The sequence below is a fragment of the Sinohyriopsis cumingii genome, chromosome 5 (genome assembly GCF_028554795.1).
Source record: "Sinohyriopsis cumingii isolate HCF-2022 chromosome 5, ASM2855479v2, whole genome shotgun sequence".
Lineage (NCBI taxonomy): Eukaryota > Metazoa > Mollusca > Bivalvia > Unionida > Unionidae > Sinohyriopsis > Sinohyriopsis cumingii.
In genome coordinates this window covers 8,393,314-8,408,547 of record NC_142965.1, presented here as the reverse complement: position 1 = coordinate 8,408,547, position 15,234 = coordinate 8,393,314, and the positions used below count along the sequence as shown (strand labels likewise).

The following is a 15,234-nucleotide window of genomic DNA, read 5'->3' as shown; positions in this document are numbered from 1 at the left end:
TATCAAACATCTTCTCAGTCTGCTGTAAATTCATGTGCTTGTATGCCTATAGTCTAGTTCTTAAGGTGGTTATGACGGAAATATTAATTCGACGGTTAAAAGAGATATCTGATTATAAGTCCTAGCTTAAATGTCTCTGTTGTGTAGAAGAAACGCAAACATTTTCTCTCTGTCTCTGTCTGTTTGTCTGTCTCTCTCTCATATAGAAAAATATGCTATCATCATTACAAACTCCAACTGTCAGGCTAATCAGTCGATAGAAAATTAAATTTCAGTATGAATACTACGATTTATTTTTATTTGTTTATTACAGTTTACGGGAATTTTATTTTTGTTTGGCGTTGTTGCAACAGATACATCCACTGTAAATGACCTTAATAAAATATACCAAAATCCCTTTCTCATGCGTTTTGTCAGTCAGTTACGTTAACTTTATTTATAATCTTAGAAATAACTTGTCCCTTTTTTGTTTTAGTTGCTTTCTAGGACCAATTTTCACTCAAGTTCATTTTTAAAAAGAGATATTATGGAATAGTTTAATAAAATACAGTGTAATTCATTTTCTCAGCAGCGCTATAAGTTACATCTTTCCTTAAAAATCGGAATCTCGTAAATTCGAGCACATATATTTATGGTTAAAAATGTCACACTTCAAAGAGCGGAAAATAGATGATGGCACTTATTGAAGTATAGTGATGAAAATTCTACAGGATTTTATGATTACGCTTGTATAAAATTATAGCAATTGTCTTTGTTTGGTCAAACCGAGTGCCAATACTAATATATATACAAACGAATAAACTAGTTTACGTCATCAGCATTTGTTACGTGTCGTATCTTGCTTCTGTAACTTGGCAACGTATCGATGATATTTTGTTTTCCTGTGGCTTTTACACACATTTCATCCATTTTCTCAAATGTTGGACTCATTTTATTAACGAGGGTGGGTTCTCTCTCTCTCTCTGCTTCAGGTACGTTAATGCAAATTGTCGAGGAAACATTTACCTTTGATAGGGGATAAACAATTAACTTAGAACTGTTAAACCATATAAAGGTGTTTCTCGAATGAGGTGAAAAGTTTTATTCATCAAGAAGTCGCAAAGGGAAACGTTTGATGTGCATGGAAAATGTTGCCAATTTATGATATCAGTGTACAACAACATTGAAAATAATTGCAAACTATCCTCAAAACGTGATAACTATCTGTTGGAAGGTGCAGGTAAATGCACTGTTGATTATGTATAACTACTATTAAAGTAAATTTGATTTTAGGTCACAGACAACTTATTATTTTATAATTTACAGAACCAGGCTATATGTGGTGGTATATTATATACTGAACCAGTCGATGTGAGGTGGTATATTAAATACAGAACCAGGCTATGTGTGGTGGCATATTTAACACAGAACCAGACTATGTATGGTTGTATATTAAGTGCAGAACCAGCCTATGTGTGGTGGAAAATTAAATAGAGAACCAGTCTATGTGTGGTGATATATTAAATGCTTTATTACAAGAATGAAGGTCGCTGATTTTCTGAAAGTTATTAACGACACAAACAAACATAATCTTTCAGCAGAACCATACGTATACGCAAACGTTACGCAGTAGTGGACTTGAGCCGAATGCCATTTAAGTTTTGTATAAAAAATGTCCATTTTTCCCTATTTATTAAAACCGTGTAAATCTAACCGGACAAAAACACCAACCGAGCTTACGTGATCAATATTTGCTATGTGTTGTATGTTGCTTCTGCTTTGTTATAACTGTTTGTTTCCTTTTGATTCTTTCCACTAGTGTCATCCATTTTCTAAAATATAAGACTCATTTCTTTACAGATGTCTGTCTGTCTGTCTGTCTGTCTCTCTCTCTCCAGTGCTAGACATCACTATAAACTGTCGCACTGTAGACATCTATTTTTTGGAAGGTCTAATAATATTCACTTTTTTTCCACCTCGATGATTAGTAGAAATGGAATGATTTGCCTGACATCAATAAAACAAAACTAAAACATTCATAGTCATACGGAAATGATCTGAAAGTTAAAGTTAAATTCATTTATTTTTAGTTTTTGGAGTTGTTGGGATTTTTGTTCCAGTCCAGAACACAGAATTTTTTTTATATACCTAGAAGTTATTAAATAAAACAAATTCAAAATATATTATGACACTCTCCGTCTCCGCTCTCATATAAATTAGAAATGAACATGTGTTACTTTCTATCATTACACGGAAATAAAAAAAAAAAAACTTGATGCAAAAATAAAAATAACTTAATCACAAAAATCGGTGTTTCTACATCTGTGATGCATAATGTTTCCGGATGTAAAAAGTACACACTTTAAATTATTCATATTGTTATTGTTGAAAACAAAAGTGTGTTTCGATTATGAGTAAAGTATGTTTCCGTTTTGAGCGCAGGACCTAGCATGTATGTAGGTGAAATACTTTAGAAAGCAGCCAACATAAACATTGAAATTTTCATTTCCAGCCAATAGAGAACAGGCCCTTAAGTGTCGATTGCCACTTAACATATCTCGCTACGAAATTCCTTCAGTACTTGTTCTTGTTTTCTAAATCTTTTGTTCATTTACGTTTTTCTTATCATCTTTATGAACAACATGATAAAACAGACCGAAATTATTATGTCTAAAATTGGAATTCGCGGCGTGGTCAGCCTTATGGCGTTTGTGATGGTTGTTTGTCTGTCTGTTCTACAAATGAAAAGTCAAGCAGACTTACACGAACTTGGATTGACCGTGGCTGCAGTGAAACGGAACGAGGAGCATAATGTTGAAAAAGATCTGGATAAGGCTGGAAGAGGCAGAAAAATATATAGGGATGAGATATATGAGGAAGACATTGAGAGATTGCGGGTAAGTGATATGATGCTATAATTAGAACGATTCGTCGTCTGTCGATAATAAGATAATAGTGAAACGTTCACACACACACACACACACACACACACACACACACACATTTATGGCGTGTAAATGAAAAGGCTGCGAAATAACCAAGCAACTTTTTGTAATAGTGCAGTGTGCTTGTGAGACTTTCTTTTAACTATCTACACAGTCAAGCCTACCAAAACAATACAGATTATTTTTCCCGTAAATCAACCATGTTATCGAAATGTCTCAAAATAAGTTGTTCTGTGGAAATTCCGAATTTAACCACTACATTTTAATGTTATAAAATTAATGTCTTGGCATGACTATTTTTCATCTCGAATCTAGATTACTTTTCATATTTCAGAAATTAACCTCTAGTCAACCCAATTTCGTCCAGACCTCAAAAAGTGAACGCCGCCGCCGTGCAGTGGATGATGTAGATCCAGCAAGAGCCAACGCATCCATGAATACAGAAGACCAACATATACATACACCAACTGGGACTGGTACAATTCTCTCCCTCTTTCTCACTGCTGTTGTCTCGCACATATGAAAAATGTCTATCTCAGTACTATTAACCCAGTTGTCCAGTCAATGTCAGTATTGCAGGCGGCGAGAGTAACTATTGTTTTGCGAATATTGCAAATTTCGCACTTCGTCATTGTTACGGATATATTTTAATAATACAGTTTTTATCTAAGTTATTTGGTTAATGATGATATTCTTTAAAGGAGATGTCACTTCGCCTGTGTAGAATTCATGTACAATACGTTGTATAATTTACAGTCATAAATAAAGGTCCAATTACTAAGTTCACATCAACAACTAATTCGGTCAATGTAGGCCATGAACGAGTTGAATGGAAATCACGAAATCATCACGTGATCATATGTATTGTTGATACGATGATTTTTTAATTTGCTGATTGGCTCGCATCGAAAATAAAGTGATGATTGTTAAGATCTTTCTCAAATGAAAACAATTTAAATACCTGGAAATATATTTTAGCAATGTCCAATTGTCGACTTGATGCGTCTATAGTTATTATAAGAAGGAATTAAATTGCCAGAGTTCATTCTACAGTTATATTTCAGTTCTGCAAGAGTTACGAGAAGATTTAGATTTTTTTATATATATTGTTCGTTGAAATTGCAGAGTGTAAAACATGTGTATAAAACAACGAGTACTTAGCTGGATTATTGTGAAACATTTAAGGACTGTGATATTTATATAATTGGAATACCGTACAACATTCAACGACTATTGCGACATTATCCTTTCAAATGACTTGCCTTGAAGTAAAAACATTTGGATATTAGAGCAGGTATTCTTCAGTATTGCTGGCACACAAGTACATTAGAGCTTTCAGTTGAAATATTTTTTAATTCTTTTCGGATTTCTGTGAATTTCATGGAACATTTAAGGAAATAATCTTGGAATTCATACCATATTATATTATAATTTTATTTCCAATTCTTTAAATAATTTAATTTTTTATTCTAGGGAATTCACTTTATATTTTGGAGTATAGAATGCTTGTTGGCTTTTACCATTTTTTGTTATGTAGTTTAAACCCCTAAGTCGTGACAGTCATCTGAAATATTACTGTGGAAACAAATTCCTTGAACGATGATTTACATCGATATTGAAAATATTGTTCTATATGACAACTCAGAATTTTGCAACCCTCTTCCCACGAGTGTGTGAATGTGAAGATATTCTGTCCAATGTTGCACATTCCTAATGCATGGTGTAAAAAGGTACGTTTGCAATCGATTCCTTTATACCTTCGAGTTGGAATTGATGTAAGGCGATAGATGAGAGCCTTTTTTTCTTACCAAAGATTAAGAACAAAATACCATCTCTCTTCTATAAGTGAGAGAGAGAGAGAGAGAGAGAGAGAGAGAGAGAGAGAGAGAGAGAACAGATTTTGTCAAATGTGTATATCTGAGACTACACCATCTAAAAGTTCGATTGGTAAATCGATTCATTGATAAATTTTGCGTCGATGTTGATGTATCAATCTGCATGACAAATCAGATTTTACCAATCATCAAGATCAACACAACAATAATCTTCTATAATGGGGTGAGGGCGATGTTTTAGCAATATTGGACATTTCGGACTTTCACCTAAAATTACAATTGGTTCCTTGAACAAAGCAGCACGGCATCCACCCAAGCAACCCTTACAACTAGGGGTGGGAGCTGAAATTATCATGAAACAGCTTTTTCATTGGGAGGGAGCCCCAGAATTACGTTTTGGGTTAGTAATGGCAGAAGTTCTTGCTATTCCGCTGCTTGAACAATTTGACATTGATATATCGTGGCACATACATTATATTCACCGTGTACCATTAGGCAAGGAACATTACTTCAGAATGATATAAACTTAAATGTGCTGCTGTGTTTTAAGATTCCCCAAAACAAGCCAAACATGCCTTGTCTTAAAAACCTACGTCATAGTATTGACTTATTTAATTTATAGTAACATACAATCAGCATTAGTGCAATCTTCACTGTTTTCAGGATTTTATCAGGGGAATAAGAAATATAATCAACAGTCAGATTTCACATTTGTGTCAAATGGAATAAGCTGGAAGAATGAAGTTAGCTTAACCAAGTGGTATCGACACTCCATTATACAGTAGTTACATATTTCTTTAATTCACTTTAAATGCGTTTTGGTTTCATAAACACGCTTCTATTCTAATGATCCTTTAAAAAATCACTTGTTTTATCACCATAATTAAAAAGACTATGACATTATGTTTTATTGTTAATAGTAGATCAGCAGGTTTTAATGTTCGCATCATTAATTTTATTAGCTTCCATAGTGAAATCTGTTTTCAATATTTGGTTAATAAATCTCCAGACCCATTAGAAAATTAATATTTTTCTCAGTGTCAGTGGAATTACGTCATTAATAATAATGAGAGAAGGTGACAAATGGTATTGGTTTATGGTGGTGTAGCCATACTTCTATTTAGATGAGACTGCTTAAGAATATTTCCACCAAAGTGTGTCAAGTAAACTACTAAGTATTCCAGTTGTTGGATATTGATGATTTCAGATTTACAGTAAACTATTTGTGACTAGATGTTTGAATTATTTGATTTGAAAAGGTAAAATAGAACTATAATAATTTGTTTGGATCCAGAATTTCATCACATACTAAAAAATACTGAGCTCATTAGATAATTGATATGACTGAATAACATTCTGTTAGTTTGGAGACCGGTATATGTCCTTATTGTTTTCTAAACATAGGTGAATTTATTTAGTCATATAAGTTGTCCCTATTGTTTCTAAATTTACTCCTATGAATTGAAAAACAAATCATGCATTTAAATTGGCGTGGTCCTTGTGACAGGGCCCCCGACCCGCTATTCATTGATTGATACCCTTTGCTTTTTTTCTAACAAACTCTTATTAGGTCAATTGGCCATTTTCTGACAGATGTAACTTTTTTTGCCTGATGCTCATTGGGCAATCCATTTGAAAAATAACAACCGAAATGCTGATATGTAGTAATAGCAAAATAAAAGTTTCAGACGGTGGGGTAGGGAAAATTGCCACCGTTGTTGCCAATCAGTAAAGACAATGCTTTTTGTTCGTTAGGCCAGTCCTTTAAAAATCTTTTCTGTTTTTGACAAGGTGTTCCATAAGTTTGTATCTTTTCCCCCTGATATTCACAAAAGGTCTGTTACTTTGGTATGCAGTGAAAAAATTGCATGATGCCTACTGATGGCGTTTTAGTTGCAAGACTTCCAGAACATTTTTACGTCTGTAGTTATGAATATTGCATATCAACATGGCAACCGAGTAACCTGTCCTGTTAGATGTGTGTTACATATCCAAAAGCTGCATGTACAATACACCAACCTGTAATACAGTATTGCCATACAGTGCAGTAAATCTTTGTAAAAATCACATATTGTTCTCGACCTCCGGAACATGAAATATTGCATACATTGATAGTTAAATGCGTATAAAATTGACAAGCGTTTAATATGCAAGCGAAATGTGAATCATTAGCCAGAAAGCGTATAATGAGCTAGCAAAATGTGAATAATGTGCCAGACCGAGGTACAACGGTTACTACCATTGTTTGAACATGGGTATGTGGATGCTCTGAGACTGTGCTAAGGGAGCTTATAACGTCATGCCATCCATCCAGAATGAACGTTCAATAAATATTGGTAGAAAATTATTAGTATATAGTGTGAGTCACATTGTGCATTTCACAATATAGTTTGAGCATCCCGTAAGCCATTTACCACGTATATAATTTAATGTGATTAATTGTATAACATAGTGTTGCAAGCTGATGTTCCTTTACGAAAATACCAATGCATTGATGATTGATTCATTATAGCTTAAATGATAGTTGCATGAAATCTGTTATACTGGTTTTATTCCCAAACATTAATGTCATTCACAATCTATTCAGCTATAAAGTGTTTTGCAATGTTTGTCATCCTTTATACCTTTCAAATCTGAAGTTATTAACTGGAAAATGTAACTGGCAACTTTCAAATGAAGTAGTACATATAACTAGAATTTGGTCTGACTTTTATATCCCTCAAGAAACTAACTACACAACATGGTATAATAACAGTTTGTTACAGATGTTCTAGTCTTGCCTCCAAATACGAACATCTCCTTTAAATGTTTTTCTTTTTGAAATCTGAAAAAGGATGATAAATAGGCAAGCGTTATCGGTAAGACGAAAGTTCTAAACTTTCATTTTGAGTTATTAATTTATAAGACAAGATGATTCACTATCAAATTGTAGCACCAGTAATGGGCATTTCAAGAGAAATGCAGTAAAAAGAATTTGTGAGACTGGACACCCGAGTCATGCTGAACAACCAAATCGCAGGGCAAGTATTCTCTGAGCATGCGTGACTTGGCTTGCATTTTCCCAGTGAAATATCATTGACGATATTATTGATTTCAAGATTGCAGACCGATATTTGTAAGTGATTATTGTAATGAACAAGCTTGTGTCCATATGTGCAAAATACATGTTGGGTGATTCGAAGAACGTCAGATTGAAATAGTGTATAGTTATCAAACTTTAACTTTGGAAAGAATGTGTCCATATGTGCAACATACTTGTTAAGAATTGGGTGTTACTTACACTTCAGACTAAAGAATAACGAATAGAGAAACTTGTACAAATTCATAATGACATTTGAAATAAGGAAATATAACATAATTGATGTTTTAAATTAAAAAAGACCCCTTTGGTGTCTTCAAAATGGAACATTGGAAAGAATACCGAATAGAGAAACTCGCACATTTTCATAATGGCATTTGAAATAGGGAAATATAACAGAATTGATGTTTTAAATTTAATAAGGCCTCCATAATACACAACGATTGTTTTTTTGTTTTTGTTTTTCAGGCATGTTAAGTTTACTCCTGAGCAAGAGAAATTTAGTTTTTACTTGTCTGGAAGGCGTGGTAGGAAAATGAAATGTTTCCTGCTCTATTCCGGTGCAAGTTAAACACTAAACACCTTTGAAAAAGTGAAAGTAAAATTATATGAAACTATATAAGAAAAACTAATGCTAAATTTTGATATTAACATGCGACAATATCAAAATGCAAGTAGAAACATTAAAGTAAGACAACAACAATCCTGTTGTAAATAAATACAGGAAAATAAAAGCGTCAAACTCAATCACTTTGTCACTAAACGTTTTTATGTATGATAAACGTCAAATGTGTCAATTAAACAGTTTTCCCTACTTGTTAAAATATTGGTAAGAGCTTCTGACTTTTAGGTTATGACATAGTTCAAACGGATGAGAATTCAATGTTTGTTTTTAGTTGGTTTATGATTAACAGTACCCGGTGACATATTGTCACGTTTGCCTGCCCGCGGTTACGTAAGTCAGGAACAAAGAACTGGGTTATCGCCATGAGTATGTCGACCCTGCACCGTGGTGGCAATTCCGGTTTGTACAAGAGCCGCTCCGTTAGGTGTCAAAACGCACATGTAGACTTTAGAAGCTTGGTGCTAGAACAAAGGACCCTTGTTGCTGTTGTAAATCTCCCCGCGTTGACAGATGGCCTGAGGCTCGTCTGTTAAGCTAGACCGACTGGGGTAGAATTGATACCAGAACTGAGGAAGGGTGGGGCCATCAATTCGAACCAGAATTTAACAGTTATTTGGGCAGGGAACGAATTAGTCATTGTGAAGCATCGTGCTGACAAGTTGTAGCAATAACTCCGGGAGCCACTCGTGATTTGGCGGGAAAAGAAACCTTGGTACATCCAAGGACAGAAAACTTCGTGAAGGTCAGTGAGTTATTTGCTCGATTGTTGCAGAAAGTTACGGCATTGTAATTGTAATTATGTGCAGTATGTATATTTACTTACTAGAATCCTTTGTTCGTAGAATTACCTTTGTATTGTTTAATTTACATGCGTACTTGAGAAATGAGCTTTGATTATGTAGATTGCTCGCTCGTCAGAATTAATATTGTAATTCGCTATTTAGTTACTTCGTGGTAAACTAGTGTATTTATTTATGTGATATTCTAGATTTTGCAATTGTTGAATTAAATTGTAACTTTGGAAATGGTTGCAGTGTGTAAATTTAAATGATATGGATATTTGAATATTTGTGTACACTTGTGGGAGTGTAATGTACAGAAATGCGTCAGATTGTTGTGATATTGTTGAGGATAATGAGATTAAGAATATATATATATATATATATATATATATATATATATATATATATATATATATATATATATATATTGATGTGACGCAATTTAGGGATTTCTGTATGATAAGTAGGATACCGCTTTATTGCAACGTTGTTTTTATAAGAACGCGAATGCGTGACCAAAGATGTAGATAGCCTTTATCTGACGATTGATTGATTGTTGATGTAGTGTGAGGCGAGATGGCCAACACAAATGCTAACGTCCTTGTGTTTTTCGTAGGAAGCTTTTGGGGACAGAACTACCGGGTAGTCAAGTCCCGAGTCTCAGAGAGGCAGGATAGAACAAGGCAGTAGGCCGAGAACAAGCCTAGTTGCTGGAGAAAGAGAGAGAGAGAGAAGGAGGAGGAGAGAAGGAGACAAAAGGGGAAGAGGATAGGAAGAATCGGAATACGGAGAACGCAGGAAGGAGGAAAGGAATTGGCGGAGTAAACACAGATGAGTAGAAACCAAGTACAGGGGAAAGCCATCTCACACTATAATCACGTGATGAAATAGGTTGTCACATGGTCGAGAGGAAAAAGATTGGTTGAGAAATTAATATCGTTTAATTTGTATTAAATTGTTATTCTTTGAAGTTCACTTTTGTCTTCCTGATAATTTAATTGTCGGTATTGCTGACTGGGGGCTCGGAGCTTTACCTCTCTCTATCGCTATTAAGAATGTTGAATGCTAAGACACCTCAATGGGAGAAAAACTTCAACAAGAGAGAGAGAGAGAGAGAGAGAGAGTGTGTGTTTGTGTCTGTGCGTGATTTAATTTCTAACGTAGCTTTAACAATGTTTCAGTCATATGGCTACGATATCTAAAGTTTGGCAGTTTATAGTGATGTCTAGCACCTGAACATGAAGTATCAAAACAAGCTGTATAACTATATAACAGAAACGTAGCGTTAAATGCAAAAACAAAATAATCCAATCGACTTGTGATATGTAGATCATTGACTTTCTTCAAGATGTTTTTTATATTGATCCAGAGGGTGTGGATGGTAGCATCCATGGGCATGGAGCGTAACGCGTGAAGATAAAATGACATTCATGTTAGAGAACATATATTGCTAAATGTAACCTGATTTCATTGACTGGTGCTATCTCATGTTCCGCAACAAACTTTCTCATTGCTTCTCTTGTTCCATTTCTTGTTTGATCTGCTCTTGTCTGGAAACTGCAATAAATAATCCTCTGGAAGATATACTTTTTGAAATAAACGGTAAGAAGTTGTTTGTACTGTAAGCATAAATCTGAACATAAAATATCAGGAAATTCGATATCTTATGTTACTTAGTAATATGAGTATTTCTTACCTATTGTTTTCTAAAAATAAGGACCATATTTTCAAACATTCCCCACCCCTTAAAGAAATATATGATGCTAACTGCATAACAACAAAAGAAAATCTCGGCAAAGGTATATTTTTTATAACAACCAAGATGATGTATAGAAAGACCACGCAATGAAAATAGCACGGGATTACAAGTTCTTGGACTATAAATCAAATGTCAGCTTGTATGTCATTTGTGTTTGACTATAAAAACAATACAGAGGTCTTGTAATATTGTATTTTTCTCTGACCCCTGCCACCCCAATTTTGTTATTTGGACGCCTATGTTGGGGCGTAGTGTTCGAGTCCACTGCCCATCGGAAAGTTGGAATTCGCCGACACCATTTGGTGTCGTCATAGGGTAGTCACCTTCTAGCTAGCGTAGCAAACTTGAATGACTTTTCATTGAGATATTCCTTAATGCAATCGATAGGAATATGATTTTCGCAAAAATCGCGAGGATAGCATTCGTCATGTCGTTAATACGCTGACAGACGAGACGGAACGACATCGTTGCTGTAATTTGACCAGGATCTCGCCATTTGCATTACGAGTCACATGACTATACACATTTCGCAGACTACATTTCAATAACTCTAGAGGTTATACAGTCACGTGATATCAACAATAAAACAATTCTAGTGTTGCTGTAGGAAATCAAATCTTTCATATAATACAACTCACATAATATTTATAGAAATATGAAAAAAAACACAGACTTCTCAAAATATTTATTCTGAAAACAACGACGGAAATATGTTGATGTTGCAGCAGCTTGAAGAAAACCCGACTCGCTAAGCAAAGAGCACGTGTCAATGCGGTAGTCACGTGATACCAACAAAAGCATCGCTGACACGTGCTCGTTACTTGTTCAAAATGTTTTTCACCAACCTGCTGTGATACCGACAGGTCTCTGGTCTTTGTTCTCAGAATAAATATGTTGAGAATTAAGTATGCATTATATTTATTTACAAACATTAGGTGACTTTTATATAATATTTCCAGATTATATGCACAGGAACTTTGGAAATTTGTTTATTGTCGATATTACGTGACTATTTGACCTCTGATGTCATTGAGATGTAGGTTGCATAGTCATGTGACTATATAGTCATGTGATTCGGAATGCAAATGGCGAGATGCTGATCAAATTTCAGCAGCGATGTACTTTCGTATAGTGGACTCTGCCTCTACACCCCAGCATAAATCAACAAATATAAAATATTTGGACTCTGCCTCTCCTCCCCAACATAAATTTACAAATATAAAAAATGGTGTGGCAAAGGTCCGAGATAACTCGGACTAGTAATAAAGTACTTGTAGATGTCACACTGTGTTTGATGTATGCATGACTGGCATGACAACGATTCCCGTAATATAGAGCAATTATTTTTCTTATTAGTGCACCATTATTTTAATAGTCTATACCTTTTTTGTCTGCATACATTATCATGTTACAGAGGGAATCCAGTGTACTGTTAACAGGGGTACGTATTGCCTACTTCAAAATAGCGAACTTCGAGAATGATTATGGGTAATTTACACATGCATAAATAGTTAGCAACAATTGGATTTAGTTAGTACTTACTAATTCACATATCTTACTGATGAGTTACAAATGTAAACACCATGTGAGATAATAAAAATTAGAATTTAGAAAATCTGTTTCGCTTCTATATGAGATCGGAGACAATAATGTTTATCAACACAATATGAACTTAAAAAGGGACATGAAGGTAATATTTGAAGAAGGACATTGAAACTTTGATAAGATGAGCCAGTTAAAATGTTGCTAATGTAAAGTTAACTGAGTATATATAAAATACGTTTGTCTAAGCTCATCTGTTTGCATTCGAATCTCTCCTGCTGGCGATGACATTTGAGTTTCTATATTAAATTTTGAAAACTAGAATGAGACTCCATTCTATAAATTAATCTCGAAATTATTATGGAAACAAATCTATTGCATTGTCACTAGGTATCAAAATTCAAAACAATGTAATTTGAAACAAAATACTGATTGTAATCCAATGATATATATATATATATATATATATATATATATATATATATATATATATATATATATATGTTAATGAAAACATCGTTTTATTTAAAATGAATGACTGGTCCATCTTATGTTGTTGACATTAATTACATACAATATTAGTACATTTTAAGTTCCATTGCAAAACAATATTTATATAACTTAGTACCATGACGATATGATCACACTTTGACATGTAGTTTTATTTAATGCTTAAATCAAGACCTTTTTTAAATGTCCACGTAAACACAAAATATCGGTGTAAAAAAAGATGTTACGAATGATACATTTTGAACGATACAGTCATAATTGGTCTTTTAATTCAATTACTCCGTCTCAATCCAAGTCCCCAGCACTGCGCTGAAAAGAAGGCCGGTGTTTGGGGTTTAGTCAGTGCTCCAGTTACAACGAAACAAATGGACCTTCTCCCCTTGACCTCAGTGCCCTTCCACCTCCTCCTCAATATTCATTTATCAAACATTTTTTTTAAACCGTCTTATATTTTATGTTTATCTCATGCATGTGCTTTAATCACACCAGAATGAGCTGTATGAAAAAAAAATCATGTACCTTTTTGAACACTGCCTTTTTCTTCAACAAAAGAATTCCCCACAGAAAGAAATTCATGGCGGAAACATGATTATTCTTTGACAAAATCCGGACTGTCATGTAGAATGTTATATCAATATCAACGTAAAATTAATGAATAAATAGACTGTAAAAGGAACGTTTAGATGCTGCAGTCGCATGTCTGCAATATCGTCACCTTTACACTACCTCCTCATGCGCGGCCCATCCCACCTCCGTCTTGATAGAAGAAAGCGGGTATTTTGGTCTTAGTTTTTTGCACATGAAGGCTGTCATCTATCGCCTTGCAACTATTTTTATATCAATAAATCCACTGGAAAAATGGAAAATTGTATATGATGCTGTCGGAATGTACAAAATTGGACCGAATATCGTCACATTCGTGGAAGAGTGTTAACATTTCGATCATAACATTTGGCAAGATATCAATACCGATGCAAACTTTATCAGACATTGTATTGCGACTAGAATAATTTAGATGACGCAATGTGAAATCTGCATTATTTGCACAAAAAAATCCTCACCCTCACCTCCTCGGTAAAGAGGGATGATACTTTCGTCGTCATCTTCAGAAAGATTAAGGCTGTCGCACATCGCCTTATATCAATTTCGACGTAAATGTTTTAACGTAATAGATTGGACAAGTAATGTTTAAGATGACGCAGTGGACAACGTGCAATATTAACAAATTACCACTGTGTGTGTCCCTTTACTTCGTTTTCGCCTACTATTAAAACTATTTGTAAAATTAATTTTATGACCGAATTGTGGTTAAGCTTAAACACAAGATAACGACTGTTATAGATCAAATAGAAAGTATCGGTAAAGTTCACATTGTGTCACTAACATACAGAATATTTAAAGAATAATTTTGGCGCAGATAGATTAATAAGATTTCTCCATATGGAACCATTCGTTTTGATCAAGTGACAACATGGCGTATAGCGGACTGCAAAGCATGGAACATATGAAACATGGAGCAGGCTACTTGTAAAATGACTTGTATCTTAAGGTCTGGGATCAGCTAGGATAAGCGTTTCATAATTTTTGTAAATTGTCTTTTATCCTAGGATCTGGGATCGGCTAGAAAGCCTCTCATAATTCTAGTAAACTGGCTTGTATACCAAGGTCTAGAATCGGCTAATGGATGCCACTCATAATTTGAATACTCGTCTTCAATCGCCATTATTTAGAAAATCTATGTCAGAAAAAGCATTAAAAAACTATTTTAAACATAACCTGAATGTGCGTATTTCAAAAAGTAATTATTGATTGCACACATTACGGTCACAAAGAGAAAGTTTCAATCAGAATTGCTTGGTGCCATCATTTATTCTCTTTAATATACACAGGTGGCGCTGTATACACGCGGTGGGGAAGAACTACCTGCCCAGATGATATCGATACAGAACTAGTTTATTCAGGTCAGTACAATATGTAATTTGATGGTAAGAATACTGGAATGTGTAGTAAATATGAATTGGGGATAATCAGCTAAGTAAAACCCAAGATTTTCACGTATCAAGCTTTTGGCTAAGATGTGATCATACTAACCTGATATCCATATTTTACACTTGAAACGCCATTAAGAGTATTAATATAATTTCTTCTTTAAAAAGATCCACCAGTCTTTGGTTACCA

At 34.4% G+C, this 15,234-nt stretch overlaps 1 protein-coding gene across 4 annotated transcripts; it reads left to right on the top strand.

Annotated features, from left to right (window-relative positions):
* Positions 1–2,486: 2,486 nt before the first annotated feature.
* LOC149798597 (uncharacterized) lies at positions 2,487–15,049 on the top strand. 4 transcript variants are annotated; one of them, XM_089957416.1, is made up of 4 exons: positions 2,487–2,876; positions 3,259–3,400; positions 12,419–12,445; positions 14,946–15,049. In XM_089957416.1, exons 1-4 carry the CDS (start codon positions 2,613–2,615, stop codon positions 15,032–15,034), a joined length of 522 nt encoding a protein of 173 aa, XP_089813542.1. In that variant the 5' UTR covers positions 2,487–2,612; the 3' UTR covers positions 15,035–15,049. The 4 variants fall into 4 exon arrangements, 3 of the variants coding, with proteins under 3 accessions (XP_089813542.1, XP_089813543.1, XP_089813544.1); XR_016420997.1 differs by lacking the exons at positions 12,419–12,445; positions 14,946–15,049 and adding exons at positions 7,692–7,779; positions 9,862–10,220 and having other exon boundaries at positions 2,493–2,876; XM_089957417.1 differs by lacking the exon at positions 12,419–12,445 and having other exon boundaries at positions 2,492–2,876.
* Positions 15,050–15,234: the final 185 nt, after the last annotated feature.